The sequence below is a fragment of the Monodelphis domestica genome, chromosome 2 (genome assembly GCF_027887165.1).
Source record: "Monodelphis domestica isolate mMonDom1 chromosome 2, mMonDom1.pri, whole genome shotgun sequence".
Taxonomy (NCBI): domain Eukaryota; kingdom Metazoa; phylum Chordata; class Mammalia; order Didelphimorphia; family Didelphidae; genus Monodelphis; species Monodelphis domestica.
Genome location: NC_077228.1, coordinates 225,770,339 through 225,785,156, shown reverse-complemented (window position 1 = coordinate 225,785,156; position 14,818 = coordinate 225,770,339). Strand labels below are relative to the sequence as shown.

The 14,818-nt window shown below is 34.5% G+C and overlaps 1 protein-coding gene across 7 annotated transcripts in view; it reads left to right on the top strand.

Moving 5' to 3' along the window:
* The window catches only part of CEP112 (centrosomal protein 112), a 595,424-nt gene that overhangs the window by 252,775 nt on the left and 327,831 nt on the right, over positions 1 to 14,818 (top strand). For all 7 annotated transcript variants that reach the window (XM_056817269.1, XM_056817267.1, XM_007482762.3 and 4 more), the window contains exon 20: positions 8,343 to 8,525. In XM_056817269.1, coding sequence (XP_056673247.1) covers positions 8,343 to 8,525 — 183 coding nt within the window. The remainder of the gene's footprint in view (positions 1 to 8,342; positions 8,526 to 14,818) is intronic.

Below are 14,818 nucleotides of genomic sequence, written 5' to 3'. Positions count from 1 at the left end.
TTTTCTTGTATGATTTGTAAGTGATCAGCTACTAAATTTAAACTGCTTCCATTAACTCAGTTAATTTGAAGTTTAAAAGATATTTAAAGAGTCAATTATTATAAATAATAATTACCCTTTTAACTTTTACCTTAAGAAATTTGTGTGACTAAATCAAAATTTTCTAAACAATTAAAAAAAGTGGGGAGAATGTTTGAAATTGTAAAACTAAGCAAAAATGAAATGTATCCTAGAAGTAAAAATCAGACTGCATTGAATCATGTTCTTTTTTTTTTTTTTTTTTTTTAAGTTTTAATATTATTTTATTTGGTCGTTTTCATACATTATTCACTGGAAACAAAGATCGTTTTCTTTTCCTCCCCTCCCCCCCCCCCCCCCCCCCGCCTTTCCCTCTCCCATAGCCGACGCATGATTCCACTGGTTATCACATGTGTTCTTGACTCGAACCCTTTTCCCTGTTGTTGGAGTTTGCATTATAGTGTTCATTTAGAGTCTCTCCTCAGTCTTATCTCCTCCAACCCTGTGGTCGAGCAGTTGCTTTTCAGCGGTGTTTTTACTCCCACAGTTTATCCTCTGCTTGTGGGTAGTATTTTTTTTTTTTTAGATCCCTGCAGATTGTTCAGGGAAATTGCATTGATACTTATGGAGAAGTCCATCACCTTCGATTGTACCACAATGTATCAGTCTCTGTGTATAATGTTTTCCTGGTTCTGCTCCTTTCGCTCTGCATCACTTCCTGGAGGTTGTTCCAGTTCACATGGAATTCCTCCACTTTATTATTCCTTTTAGCACAATAATATTCCATCACCAACATATACCACAATTTGTTTAGCCATTCCCCAATTGAGGGGCATCCCCTCATTTTCCAATTTTTGGCCACCACAAAGAGCGCAGCTATGAATATTTTTGTACAAGTCTTTTTGTCCATTATCTCTTTGGGGTACAAGCCCAGCAGTGCTATGGCTGGATCAAAGGGCAGACAGTCTTTTATCGCCCTTTGGGCATAGTTCCAAATTGCCCTCCAGAATGGTTGGATCAATTCACAACTCCACCAGCAATGAATTAATGTCCCCACTTTGCCACATCCTCTCCAGCATTCATTACTTTGCATAGCTGTCATGTTAGCCAATCTGCTAGGTGTGAGATGATACCTCAGAGTTGTTTTGATTTGCATCTCTCTGATTATAAGAGATGTAGAGCACTTTTTCATGTGCTTATTAATAGTTTTGATTTCTTTGGCTGAGAATTGCCTGTTCATGTCCCTTGCCCATTTGTCAATTGGAGAATGGCTTGATTTTTTGTACAATTGATTTAGTTCTTTATAAATTTTAGTAATTAAACCCTTGTCAGAGGTTTTTATGAAGATTGTTTCCCAATTTGTTGCTACCCTTCTGATTTTGGTTACATTGGTTTTGTTTGTACAAAAACTTTTTAATTTGATGTAATCCAGATTATTTATTTTGCATTTTGTAATTCTTTCTAATTCTTGCTTGGTTTTGAAGTATTTCCCTTCCCAAAGGTCTGACATGTATACTATTCTGTGTTCGCCTAATTTTCTTATAGTTTCTTTCTTTATGTTCAAGTCATTCATCCATTTTGAATTTATCTTGGTGTAGGGTGTGAGGTGTTGATCTAAGCCTAATCTTTCCCACACTGTCCTCCAATTTTCCCAACAGTTTTTATGAAATAGTGGATTTTTGTCCCAAAAGCTGGGATCTTTGGGTTTGTCATATACTGTCTTGCTGAGGTTGCTTGCCCCCAGTCTATTCCACTGATCCTCCTTTCTGTCTCTTAGCCAGTACCAAATTGTTTTGATGACCGCTGCTTTATAATATAGTCTGAGATCTGGGACTGCAAGACCCCCTTCCTTTGTATTTTTTTTCATTAATTCCCTGGGTATCCTTGATCTTTTGTTTTTCCAAATGAACTTTGTTATGTTTTTTTCTAAATCAGTAAAAAAAATTTTTGGGAGTTCCATGGGTATGGCACTAAATAGATAGATGAGTTTGGGTAGGATGGTCATTTTTATTATATTGGCTCGTCCTACCCATGAGCAGTTAATGTTCTTCCAATTGTTCAAGTCTAGTTTTAGTTGTGTGGAAAGTGTTTTGTAGTTGTGTTCATATAGATCCTGTGTTTGTCTCGGGAGATAGATTCCTAAGTATTTTATTTTGTCTTGGGTAATTTTGAATGGGATTTCTCTTTCTAGTTCTTGCTGCTGAGCTGTGTTGGAATTATATAGAAATGCTGATGACTTATGTGGGTTTATTTTGTATCCTGCAACTTTGCTAAAGTTGTTGATTATTTCAATTAGCTTTTTGGTTGAATCTCTAGGATTCTTTAAGTAGACCATCATGTCATCTGCAAAGAGTGATAATTTGGTCTCCTCCTTGCCTATTTTGATGCCTTCAATTTCTTTTTCTTCTCTAATTGCTACTGCTAGTGTTTCTAATACAATGTCAAATAATAGAGGTGATAATGGGCATCCTTGTTTCACTCCTGATCTTAATGGGAATGGATTTAGTTTATCCCCATTGCAGATGATATTAGCTGATGGTTTTAGATATATACTGTTTATTATTTTTAGGAATGACCCTTCTATTCCTATGCTTTCTAGTGTTTTTAGTAGGAATGGGTGTTGTATTTTATCAAAGGCTTTTTCTGCATCTATTGAGATAATCATGTGATTCTTGTTGGTTTGCTTGTTGATGTGGTCAATTATGTGGATAGTTTTCCTAATGTTGAACCAGCCCTGCATCCCTGGTATGAATCCTACTTGATCATGGTGGATGACCCTTCTAATCACTTGCTGGAGTCTTTTTGCTAGTATCCTATTTAAGATTTTTGCATCTATATTCATTAGGGAGATTGGCCTATAGTTTTCTTTCTCTGTTTTTGGCCTGCCTGGCTTTGGAATTAGTACCATGCTTGTGTCATAAAAGGAGTTTGGTAGGACTCCCTCTTTGCTTATTATGTCGAATAGTTTGTGTAATATTGGGGTTAACTGTTCTCTGAATGTTTGATAGAATTCACTGGTGAATCCATCAGGCCCTGGGGATTTTTTCTTAGGCAGTTCTTTGATGGCTTGATGGATTTCAATTTCTGATATGGGATTATTTAAGAAAACTATTTCTTCTTCTGTTAGTCTAGGCAATTTATATTTTTGTAAATATTCATCCATATCACCTAGATTGGTAAATTTATTGCCATATAGTTGGGCAAAGTAGTTTTTAATGATTGCCTTAATTTCCTCTTCATTTGAGGTGAGATCCCCCTTTTCATCCTTGATGCTATTAATTTGCCTTTCTTCTTTCCTTTTTTTAATTAAATTAACCAGTACTTTGTCTATTTTGTCTGTTTTTTCAAAGTACCAGCTTCTAGTCTTGTTTATTAGCTCAATAGTTCTGTCACTTTCTATTTTATTAATTTCTCCCTTAATTTTTAGGATCTCTAGTATGGTTTTCTTCTGGGGGTTTTTAATTTGTTCATTCTCAAGTTTTTTGATTTGCATTTCCAATTCCTTGGTCTCTGTCCTCCCTAATTTGTTAATATATGCACTCAGGGATATGAATTTTCCTCTAAGTACTGCCTTGGCTGCATCCCATAAGGTTTGAAAGGATGTTTCGCCGTTGTCATTTTCTTCAACGAAATTGTTAATTGTTTCTATGATTTCTTCTCTAACTAAATGATTTTGGAGTATCATGTTATTTAATTTCCAATTAATTTTTGATTTGGGTCTCCATGTACCCTTGCCGATCAATATTTTAATTGCCTTGTGATCTGAAAAGGCTGCAGTTAATATTTCTGCTTTTCTGCATTTAAGTGCCATGTTTCTATGACCTAGTGTATGATCTATTTTTGTGAATGTGCCATGTGGTGCTGAAAAGAAGGTGTATTCTTTTTTGTCCCTATTTATTTTTCTCCATATGTCTATTAATTCTAATTTTTCTAAGATTTCATTCACCTCTTTTACCTCTTTCTTATTTATTTTTTGATTTGATTTATCTAAATTTGATAGTGGTTGGTTCAAGTCTCCCACTAATATGGTTTTACTGTCTAATTCCTCCTTCAATTCTCCTAGTTTCTCTATTAAAAATTTGGATGCTATACCATTTGGTGCATACATGTTGATTAGTGATATTTCCTCATTGTCTATACTTCCTTTTAGCAGAATATATTTACCTTCCCTGTCCCTTTTGATCAGGTCTATTTGTACTTTGGCTTTGTCAGATATCATGATTGCAACTCCTGCCTTCTTTCTATCGGTTGAGGCCCAAAAGGTCTTACTCCAACCTTTAATTCTAACCTTGTGAGTGTCAACCCGTCTCATATGTGTTTCTTGAAGACAACATATGGTAGGGTTTTGTGTTCTAATCCAGTCTGCTATTTGTCTGCGTTTTATGGGTGAGTTCATCCCATTCACGTTCAAAGTTATGATTGTTATTTGTGGATTCGCTGGCATTTTGATGTCTTCCCCTAGTTCTGACCTTTCTTCTTTAGCTTTCTCCTTTTGAACCAGTGATTTACTTTAGGTCGGTCCCCCTAGTCCCCTCCCTTGAGATGCTTCCCTTTCTAGCCCCTCCCTTTTTATGCTCCCTTCCCCTCCCCCCTCTCCTTCCCTCCCTTTTTGTGCTCCCTCCCCCCTCCCCCTCCTTAATTTTCCTTTCTTTCTTGCCCTAATGGATAAGATAGAAATCAGGATCCCACTGGATCTAGATGTTCTTCCCTCTCAGATTTGATTTCACTGAGAGTAAGGTTTAAGTACTTCCACTTCACGCTCTCTTCCTCTCCTTCTCATATGAGAGTTCTTCCCCTCCCCTTCCCATGTGTATCTTTATATGGGAAAGTTTATTCTATTGATTCCCCCCCTATTTCTTGAAGTTAATCTTAGTATTATCACGGTTCCCCCCTCCCTTTTCCTTTTTTTGCCCCAACTTTCCCCAAATCTTCTTGATTCCCCAATCTTTCCCTATGCATGTTTCTTCTAACTACTCTTATGATGATACAATTTATGAGAGTTACACAAAACATTTTCCCCACATATTAATATATATAATTAGATGTAAATGTAGTCCTTATAGAAGAGAGTTTGACTTAAAGAGAAAGATAAGATTTATCTCCTTTTCCCTTTCTTTCATATTTACCTTTTCATGTTTCTCTTGCTTTCTGTGCTTGGATATCGAACTTTCCACAGAGCTCTGGTCTTTTCTTAGCAAATGCTTGGAAATCTTCTATTTTGTTGAATGCCCATACTTTCCCCTGGAAGTATATAGTCAGTTTTGCTGGGTAGTTGATTCTTGGTTGGAGACCCAGCTCTCTTGCCTTTCTAAATATCGTGTTCCATGCTTTGCGGTCTCTTAGTGTGTTAGCCGCTAAGTCATGTGTGATCCTTATGGGAGCCCCCTTATATCTGAAGCTCTTCTTCTTGGCTTCTTGTAGGATTTTCTCCTTTACTTGGAAGCTCTTGAATTTGGCAATTACATTCCTAGGCGTTGTCTTTTGGGGATTTAGTATAGAAGGTGTTCTATGAATCCTTTCTATTTCTATTTTGCCCCCTTGCTCCAGAACGTGGGGGCAATTTTCTTTTATAATCTCCTCTAGAATAGAATCCAATTTGTTGTTTACCTCTGGTTTTTCTGGGAGACCGATGATACGGAGATTTTCTCGTCTTCCTCTGTTCTCCAGGTCCGTGACCTTCTCAGTGAGATATTTTCTGTTTTCTTCCAATTCATTAATTGTTTGGGTTTGCTTTATTGATTCTTGCTGTTTTATCATCTCACTTTCTTCGAGGTCCTTAATTCTGGTCATTAGGGACTGGATTTGCTTTTCAGCCTTGTCTGCCCTTGTATTGGATGCTTCGAGTTCTTTTTCCAATTGAGCAGTCTTATCTGTCAGACAGCTGATCTCTTTCTCCCATTTTTCTTTCCAGAAGGTTTCCATCTTTTGGATAAGTTCCAGTTTGAGATCTTCCAGAGCTTGTTGATAGTTTCCATTTTGGGAGGCGTGTTCTGAATTTTTTTGGATTTCCTCTTCATTCTCCTCTTTCCCTTGGGTACTTCCACCATAAAAGTTTTCAATAGTCACTTTTTTCCCTTTCTTCCTGGAGGCTTGATTTTGGGCCATGTGAGCCATCCCTTTGGTGGTTTTATTTCCCTTTCCTTTTTGGTCTGGGGTCTGGGTTATAAGAGTGGTTTTTCTGTGAATTTAGGTTGCTTCAGACTAGTTCTTCCCAGCCTCCGAGCCCAGGTATTCAGCTCCGCCCAGATAATCCGTGCGCCTTGTTCAGCGCAGCCCGCCCGAAGTCTGCTGGCTTCTCCAGTGAAAGCGCCCTGAGACGTTTTTTCCTGGCAGTCCCCAGATCCCAAGGACCCTGGAGTGCCCCCCCAGACAGAGACGCTCCCCACTCACTCGCTGTCCTGGTGAGCGCTCAGGTAGCTCACTCTGGTTTAGTGGGGGAGGTGGGGTGGGGGAAGGGCGGCTCAGCTCACTTTTCTGTGCAAGCTTTTCCTTCTTATTTTAGTGTGGAAATGTTCAAGCCCCACGTACCTTTGCCTCTGTGGGGTACTGGGGAGTCCTTCTGTTCCTCCAAAGGTGATTTTATGCTCCTTTGATGTAGTCTATTTCGTTCGGTGCTGGGGAGAGGAAACGTGCGGCGTCTAGATTGCAGCCATGATTACCCGGAAGTCGAATCATGTTCTTTATTATCCTAAGAGCCAGTTTGAGATCACGTTTGAGAAATTTTGTCTTTTTAGCAATATTGTATGAACTTTACAGTTGCATAAGTTAAGAAAATATATATTTATCTATTTCAAAAAAGCAATGAGTATTCCAGTGTTAGACAAGCACCTAGCCACAAAACTTTAGTGGTAGTATATTTTAATTTTTAATTACCTTGCATAGTATATGAAAAGAAATTTAATTAATACCCATGATTATGAGTGTTTTGTTTTCACATGATGGTAGATTTAACTCTTGAAATTAATAAAATTTGTTTTAACTTTGATTATTATGCTTTATTTTGCAATGGCTAATGAGACATCTGTGGGGTTAATAAACATAAGATTGGTTGATGATTTTTTCCAAAAACTAGTGTCAGTTTGCAAAGGGTTAAATAAATTTTAATAATTTCTGCTTTTCTAGAGAATTTTGGAATGAAAAGTATTTTGAAATCTATGAATTATAGTTTGACCATTTAAATTTTGAGATTCTTGGTTTACATATAGTAATAAGATATTCTAAATTTCCAAAAGAACAAAGCAGCAGGAATGAATGCAGAAAATATGCCTCTAGAAAAGAATGCTATAGCTTTAAGATAAGGTAGTCAGGCACTTCACTGCACAAAACAAGATCGATTTTGAGCAGGCTCCTACTGTTAGCTTTTTTGGAGATGGATTCTCACATTGAAAATAACATTCTTCATAATAGCAGATTTTTCCCTGAAATCCACCAAAACTGAAGAAAAATCCAAGTGACTGTTTTTAGCAGCTGTGTGTCCTGGAGTTCACTGGGGAAGCTGGCTTCCTGCAGTCCCCTATTCATCACCTGCTTCAAAGGCAGCCTGGCTGGCTATAGTTTGAAGGCCAGGTAGGGTGCCATTGTGCACAGTCTGGGAGGATTAGTATCAAAGCTGCGGCAACCAGGCCCTTGGTCTCGAGCTGCCATTCAGTGTAGCAGGGAGAGGCTAAGATTGGCCAAGGTCACAGTATCCAGTGTGGAGTGGACTGGGAACGGATCCTGAGAATAGAATGCTTTTTATGAAATCATGGCGCAAGCTTGCGGCACAGCAGGTGTTCTTCAAGAACACATACGTCTATTTATAGCGGTGTACCGTAGCTAATAATGAGATAATAGAGTCTTGTTTTTATAATTTTATTTTAAAAAGACAACTATATATGTCATAATCCAGATGAGTATTTAACTCAGCTTTTATTTGAGAATCATAAAGAAACCTTTAGCCGTTTTCATTGTTGTATTTTACACTTATCTACTTAAGTGAAGGGCAAAGGATACTATTAACCATTTGTGGTTTCCAATGTTACTGACCAGCAAAAGTAGGATTCATGGGACAGTATATCTCATATATGACATTTTTCTTTTTTATGCTGAAGCATTTTGTGTCAACAGTTTACATAAGGATTTAGTGAATTTGTTTAATTTATTAGAATATTAAATTCCTGCGCTAATATCCTTCAAATTCAAGAATCCTTTAGAGGTGAGGTAGTAATGACGTAAAAATAAAATTTCTAACTTGATCAAATTAAGGAAAAAATTAAGCTGTACATGAGTTGTCATGACGACAAGGATGTTCTGTTGATGAACTGTACTCCTCATTGTCCAATCAGATAGTAGAGCTGAAACGGGAGCATGAACAGGAGAAGACGCACCTATTCCAGCAGCATAATACAGAGAAGGATTGCCTAGTCCGAGATCATGAACGGGAAATTGAGAAACTGGAAAAAGAGCTCCGCGCTGCCAATATGGAGCATGAAAATAAAATTCAAGAGTTCAAGAAACGAGATGCACAGGTAATTATCAATAATATTTGATGAAACGGGTGCCTTAAGAAAAAGTCATCAGCGTTTAAATGTATTTTCAGTATTCTTGATTCACGCTGTTTGATCATTTGCAAAACTGACATATAAATGTGATTTTTTTGTTTTCTTTTGGCCCTCTCATGTTTTGTTGCTGAATAAGACTTTAATAGCAAAAACCACAGGTAGCCAGATTAAAAATCCCATGGTGCGCTATAACTTGGCCTCTTGTTTATAATCTTGTCTCAGTTTCTTTCATGATAGATTTTTTTTAAGGTATCTATCCCTCACCCCTCCTTTCAGCCTTGGTAAATCCCTATGAAATACATCTGGGTCAAGCCATTGCTTTCTGTTTTAATCTCTGCAGGTAACCATAAATCATTTATTTTAATATCTGACTTTTTTCTTCAGTGTTGCTTTTTTACTATACTATGTATTTATTTAGTTCAGTTATAAGATGATTTAATTTAGGGGTTATTTCCCATCAGATTTGTTGTTGTTGTTTTCCCTACATACAGATTACATTCCCCACCCCCAGCCTCCACCCCCCAGCCTCCATCTCTGTGGTCCCTGTTGGAAGCCATTTGGCAGAATAACCCCCAGCTGTGGTAGCATTTGACTCTTCAAACTTATAGATGAAATGTGCCCTGTCAGCATGGAAAATGATCTTTATAAATTTTCTGATGAAAAAATAATCTTATTGTGAAGCAGTGTTTTTGATATTACTTTTCATATGTATATATTTAATCAAAGGCCTGTTTGCTTCCAGTTAAACTTTGCTGTGAATATTAATAGACAGACATTGAAGGTAAATTATAACATAGGAAATAATTTTATTTCCTAATTCCACATAGAATCATTGTTGTAGGCTATATCCAAAGAACTCTTTTTTCTCCATGAAATTTTACTATGGTATTCACTCCACAATAAGATTTTCCTTTCACCCCACCCCCCACATGCTGTAACTCACTGGCGATAATATCTCTATCTTTTTGTTATGATTTGTGTTTAAGTAGCATCCCAAATATTCAAATATAATAGTGCCACTGACAAAAAATCTCAATATTTCGAATGGGCGTAGGAAATATAGGCGGTAATGGAGTAAGTTGAGATTATTGGTTATTTCTTTCTTTGATTTGATTCTGGATAGTCTTTTAGTAGAATAGCTGTCACCCATACATAATCTCTACCAAAACATATTTGTAAAGGATAATTTAAATTTTTTTATATGATAGTTTTCAAACATTAAAAAAAATTTCAGTTGTATGTGTTATAATAAACTATTCAGGTGATCACTGCTATAAAATATGCATTATACTTTTCTACTAATTATTCATTGAAATCTTTATAAGATATATGCCAGTTTTCTGGAGTTAACTACTTATTTGTTTTGTAAATACTCTTTAAAATTTTACATTCTCTATTTATGTCAGACTATATACAGTTCTTTTCCATACCAAGACCAAGTTTGACATTTAATAAGTACAGGGCTCTTTTATGTCACTGAATTCATTAACTAGCACATAGACTTCAGAGATTATTTGTACAAGCTTCCAACTACTTACAATTTTATCATTGTAAGGATAGGTAGTACCAATATAATCTCTAGTAGTTATATTTTGAGAAAATCTTTGTGCTTTTGTACATGTAGTGACTACTATTTAGGGTGTGGTTCAACCAGTGGTTATAAGATATGATAGGCTTTGGAAATAGTATATGAGATTTAATTACTTTGATTCTATAATAATGACATTTTAAGAGTTTATTGGTGTTTCTTATTGTTGAAATATTCAATGTAAAAGCCAACGACCTGCTCAAATACCATATTTTAGAACTATATTTTCTTATAGTTTATGTTTGTTGTTATGTTTTAATTGCTGTATATCCCCACCCTGACAATACCAGGAAGCTGTACACAAAGGATGTTCCTGATTAAAATCTGAATCATTTTTTTTCTGGGCAAGTTAATTAAAGAATACATCATTTTTAACAAAATCTAAGTTTAAAACTTTAGCATATCTAATACTATACTTTTATAATACTTGGAAATTATGTTATTTTTGCTTTTACATTGATGATATTATTCCAGAATTTCTTCCTTGAAACTGCTAATTCTGTCCCTTCAAATGTGTAATCTGAAAAGATATGTTCATATATTTTAATTGCTTGACCATTGACTGATCCAAATTAAAAAAGAAATCATAGACTATATTTGTGAAATAGATTTTCTCAAATTATTGACTTTTCTTTTAAAGAATTATAGAGCAAAGGCCTGCTATGTGTGAAATCCAGAAATTTAGTTTGTTTGTTTTTTTTTTTTGGTTCCATATATTTGAATTTCTAGTTAACTGTTTTGCTTCCTCATTACAGTAATGGAGGTTTTGGTGAGAAACATTATTGTTTAAGTACATTCCTCCCACCAACTCCAAAAGACCAATTGAATTTTGTTTATATATTTCTGCTTGATAATTTTATTCTTTTAAACAATGGGGTGATGGCATTACTATAAATATTTGCTTCCATATTTCAACTTCATCCTAATGGGTAGTTCATTGTTATTATAAAGCATTAAAATGTAGAAATGTTCTCCTACAAATAAGAAATCAATAGGACTCCCTTTTATTTAATACCTTTCAAAATCATGGATGCTATTATTCTCTCTATTTTTGTTTTTTTTCCAGTAATTGAAAATGTGTTTAGCACCACTATGTATACCAGTGGTTTATTTTTAAATCATTTTAATATTGTTATTATAAGTTAATTATATTTTAGTTTAATATATTTAGGAAAATTGATCTTTTGATGAGAACAATTGATTTTTGGTTTAATATTCCTTGAATTTTAATTGTCTCCTTTATTTTGAGAGGATTTTCATGTCTTTGTACCAAATTAATTTCAAAGAAGTCACTAACACAGCCTGGGGATTACTAGGAGCCAAAATAATTTGTAATTCCTAATCTCTTTTTCAGTAACTCTACTGTTTTTCAAATCAGTAGATTATATTTGTTAGAATTACTTTTAGAAGCAGTAATTTCATTCAATTAATGGACTTTAAATCCTGCAAAAATAATGAGGTTTATTTCTCTATCATAATTGTATATCATATTCCAGTCTTTATTCTGAATATAATAACAATTAGTTAAACCTGAAGGTTTCAGTTGCCTTTCTAATAGTAATCATTTCTTGAGTAAGAGAACCATAAATTATAGCTATGACTTCTTGATTGGTTATTTGAGAACCTAATCTTTGTAAGGATTGCTTGGTGTTATAAATTTAGCATTGAAATTAGTATTCTTTTTATATATGTGATATTTTCCATAAAAAAGTCTGCCCATTGGAGAGGTCCTCAGTCATAAAGGTAATTATTGCCTGTATGAACATTCAAGGAACTGACCTGTAACCAAAGTAGTCACTATTGTTTGTAAAAATTAAATGAAGTATAATTACAAAAAAGCTATCAGATATCTCTAAAGATATTAATCTAAATATCTAATTACAATCCTCTCTTTCGAGGAAAAGAAATTCTAAAGCATTGGCAGCAGATTTGTTTTTTCTCTAAACTGGAAATCATGATTCATATAGTAGCAACTTTATACAAAAACCTACAATTAGATTTAGATTGGGTCAAAGGGTATTGTTTCAGATAAGTAGCTAATTTTTTTAGTGAGTCTATCAAATAAAATCTCCTTTATTGCTTCTCTTTCCCCTTCTTTGAAAAGAACTCTATTCATATTATAACATTTTATTTTCAAATCTTATGACTAAGTATCATTCAGCAAAATAATCTCCATTATTTTGGAGTGATATGACACAGATATGGACAGCATCTTATTGGAATTGCAGTTGGAATGTAGTTTTCTCTGTTTGATCTATTTTTTAATGATCCACAAGAAATAAATAGATCTTATGGTCTCTTCATATTCATCATTTGTGTGACTGTGCAGATATTATCTGCTGTATTATTTAAATAATATTGGCTCTTCTCATACTTTTACCAGACATACCTTTAATACATATGTGGCTAATTTACATAAAGGTTTTATGGAATTGCTTTTTTTGTTGTTGGTAATAGAGTATGCTAGTTTGTTATTTTTTTCACTTAGCATTTTTACCTCATTTGATTATCTTGAGAATCCATTCCCACATGGGCACATAACTGTATCTCTTTCAGCCTGTATTTCATCTAGGAATTCTTGGTTTGGCACAAAAGATTTTTTTATCTTTTTCTTTATTGCCATGTCCAGTTCTTCATATAATACATAACTGAGATGTTAAAATACAAATATTTGTTATCCAAATATTTGTCATCTTCCTTCCAGATTCACATACGAATAATCTGGCTTAGTTTTATCTCATCCAAAGCTTTCTACAAATTCATTTTCCCCCTTCGTTTCTCACCATTTGAAAGAGTGCATTGATTATAAGCTTCTATGGTCCTCCATATGATTACACTCTGCAAATAAATAATTTTATAAAACATTTTTGCCCTTAACTGCTATGGCTCCTTACTTGATGAAGAGACCTATAGTTTTCTGGCTATTATAGTTTCTAAGCTCTTTTGTCCTTCTTAGAGGGTTAACTGCTTTAAATATTAGGAAATATTATGTCCTTCATGTGTTTTCCTTTATGCATTTCCCATTTTCAGGGTCAGGAGCTTTTTTGAGTAGATCAGATTGGAGTTGTTACAATTGCATGCTATATAATTAATCTCATTTTTGTCCTTCTAATTTGGCATTGACTTTGTGCTTTGGTCTAAAGTCAACAGTCCAGCATACAGCTATTTGGGAATGACAGTAATGAGTTATTTCCCATAAAAATATTTCAACTTCATTTATTCTGATAATGTTCAGCATTCACTGTGTTTATTAGCACCATTCAACTCTCTTCTTGAAAGAAAAAACATCCATGATGTTTAGAAGTGTGATTTCTATGTAGTTCACAGGCTTTGGTTTCTCTTGTTTCTTGTTCCTGAACAACATTAATAAATTTTTCAACATCCTTCCTTTTTTTTGGCATTGAAATTTCTGAGTTGTGGATGTTGACTTATCTTAGAGGAACTTAGTTCTATGTTTCTATATCACTATATATCCTTTGCAGTAGAGGTTGGCATATAACCTTTAATTATTTAATATTAATTGTCTTCAAAGTATTTTTTTTCCTTTTACTGAGCATGAGATGAGCACTATAAGGCAAGATGATCAAATGTACAATGAAATGGTTGTTGCTTTTGGAATGATACCAACTTCATCAATTCTTTTGATTTGCTTCTCCATGGAGAGACTATAAGCTATCTTTCCACTTACTCATTTCCTCCAATAAGATGTATATGTACAGCATAAGTCTTTGTTGTTGGACAAAGGTCTTAAAGTTAAAATTACCAATGGTTCAATTAATATTTACAAATTGTCCAAAAACTATTAACATCATTCTACCACCATCACTGCAGAAGGAGAAGAGCCTCATTGCAATCAGCCTTCTGTATTTTTCTTTACTTTTACAAGTTCCTATATCCAAAAAAATTCACTGTATCATGACCAGACTACTAGTGATGATCTCCTCTGTACCTGGCTAAGTTATTTTTTGGAAATCAAATACAGTCTGTTGCAAAGACCAAATTACCATGATAGAATAAGCTAGATTTTATCCATGAAGCACAGATTTGATCTTTTAAGATTTTATATTCTTTAAAAATCATAATTATAGGGGGAAGGCAAGTAATTCAGTGGATTGAGAGCTAAGCCTAGACATGGGAGATGCTAGATTCAAATCTGATATTTCCTAGCTGTGCAATCTTGGACAAGTCACAACACCAATTTCATATGACTCTTGCCACTCTTCTGCCTTGGAACCAAAAATCATAATTACGGTATTGAAATGTCAATGAATTTTGGAATTGGGGCACAAGATGTAACTTCAAATTTTAACTTCATATATTTGATGAAATAGATTATTAATTAATTTTGCAAATAGACAATTTGTACTTTTTGAAGGCTAAATATTAAGTTCTGAAGATACTTATACATGTAACTTCAACTTTTCAACCTAATGCCTATAATCATTTCTATGCTAATATATATTTTATTTTCAGAGCATTTAGAAATGTTAGTTTAAAAATTTTAAACTTTTAAAGCAGCTTTGTGATTTATGAGATGACATTTATTCATTAATTTTTTAAAAAATGTTGAGTTGATTCATTTTGCATTTTGCATTGTAGGCTGAGTCCTACCTCACTGCTCTGAGGAAGCACACATTTATGAATTCTAATGATTTCCCCTATTTCCTCTCCT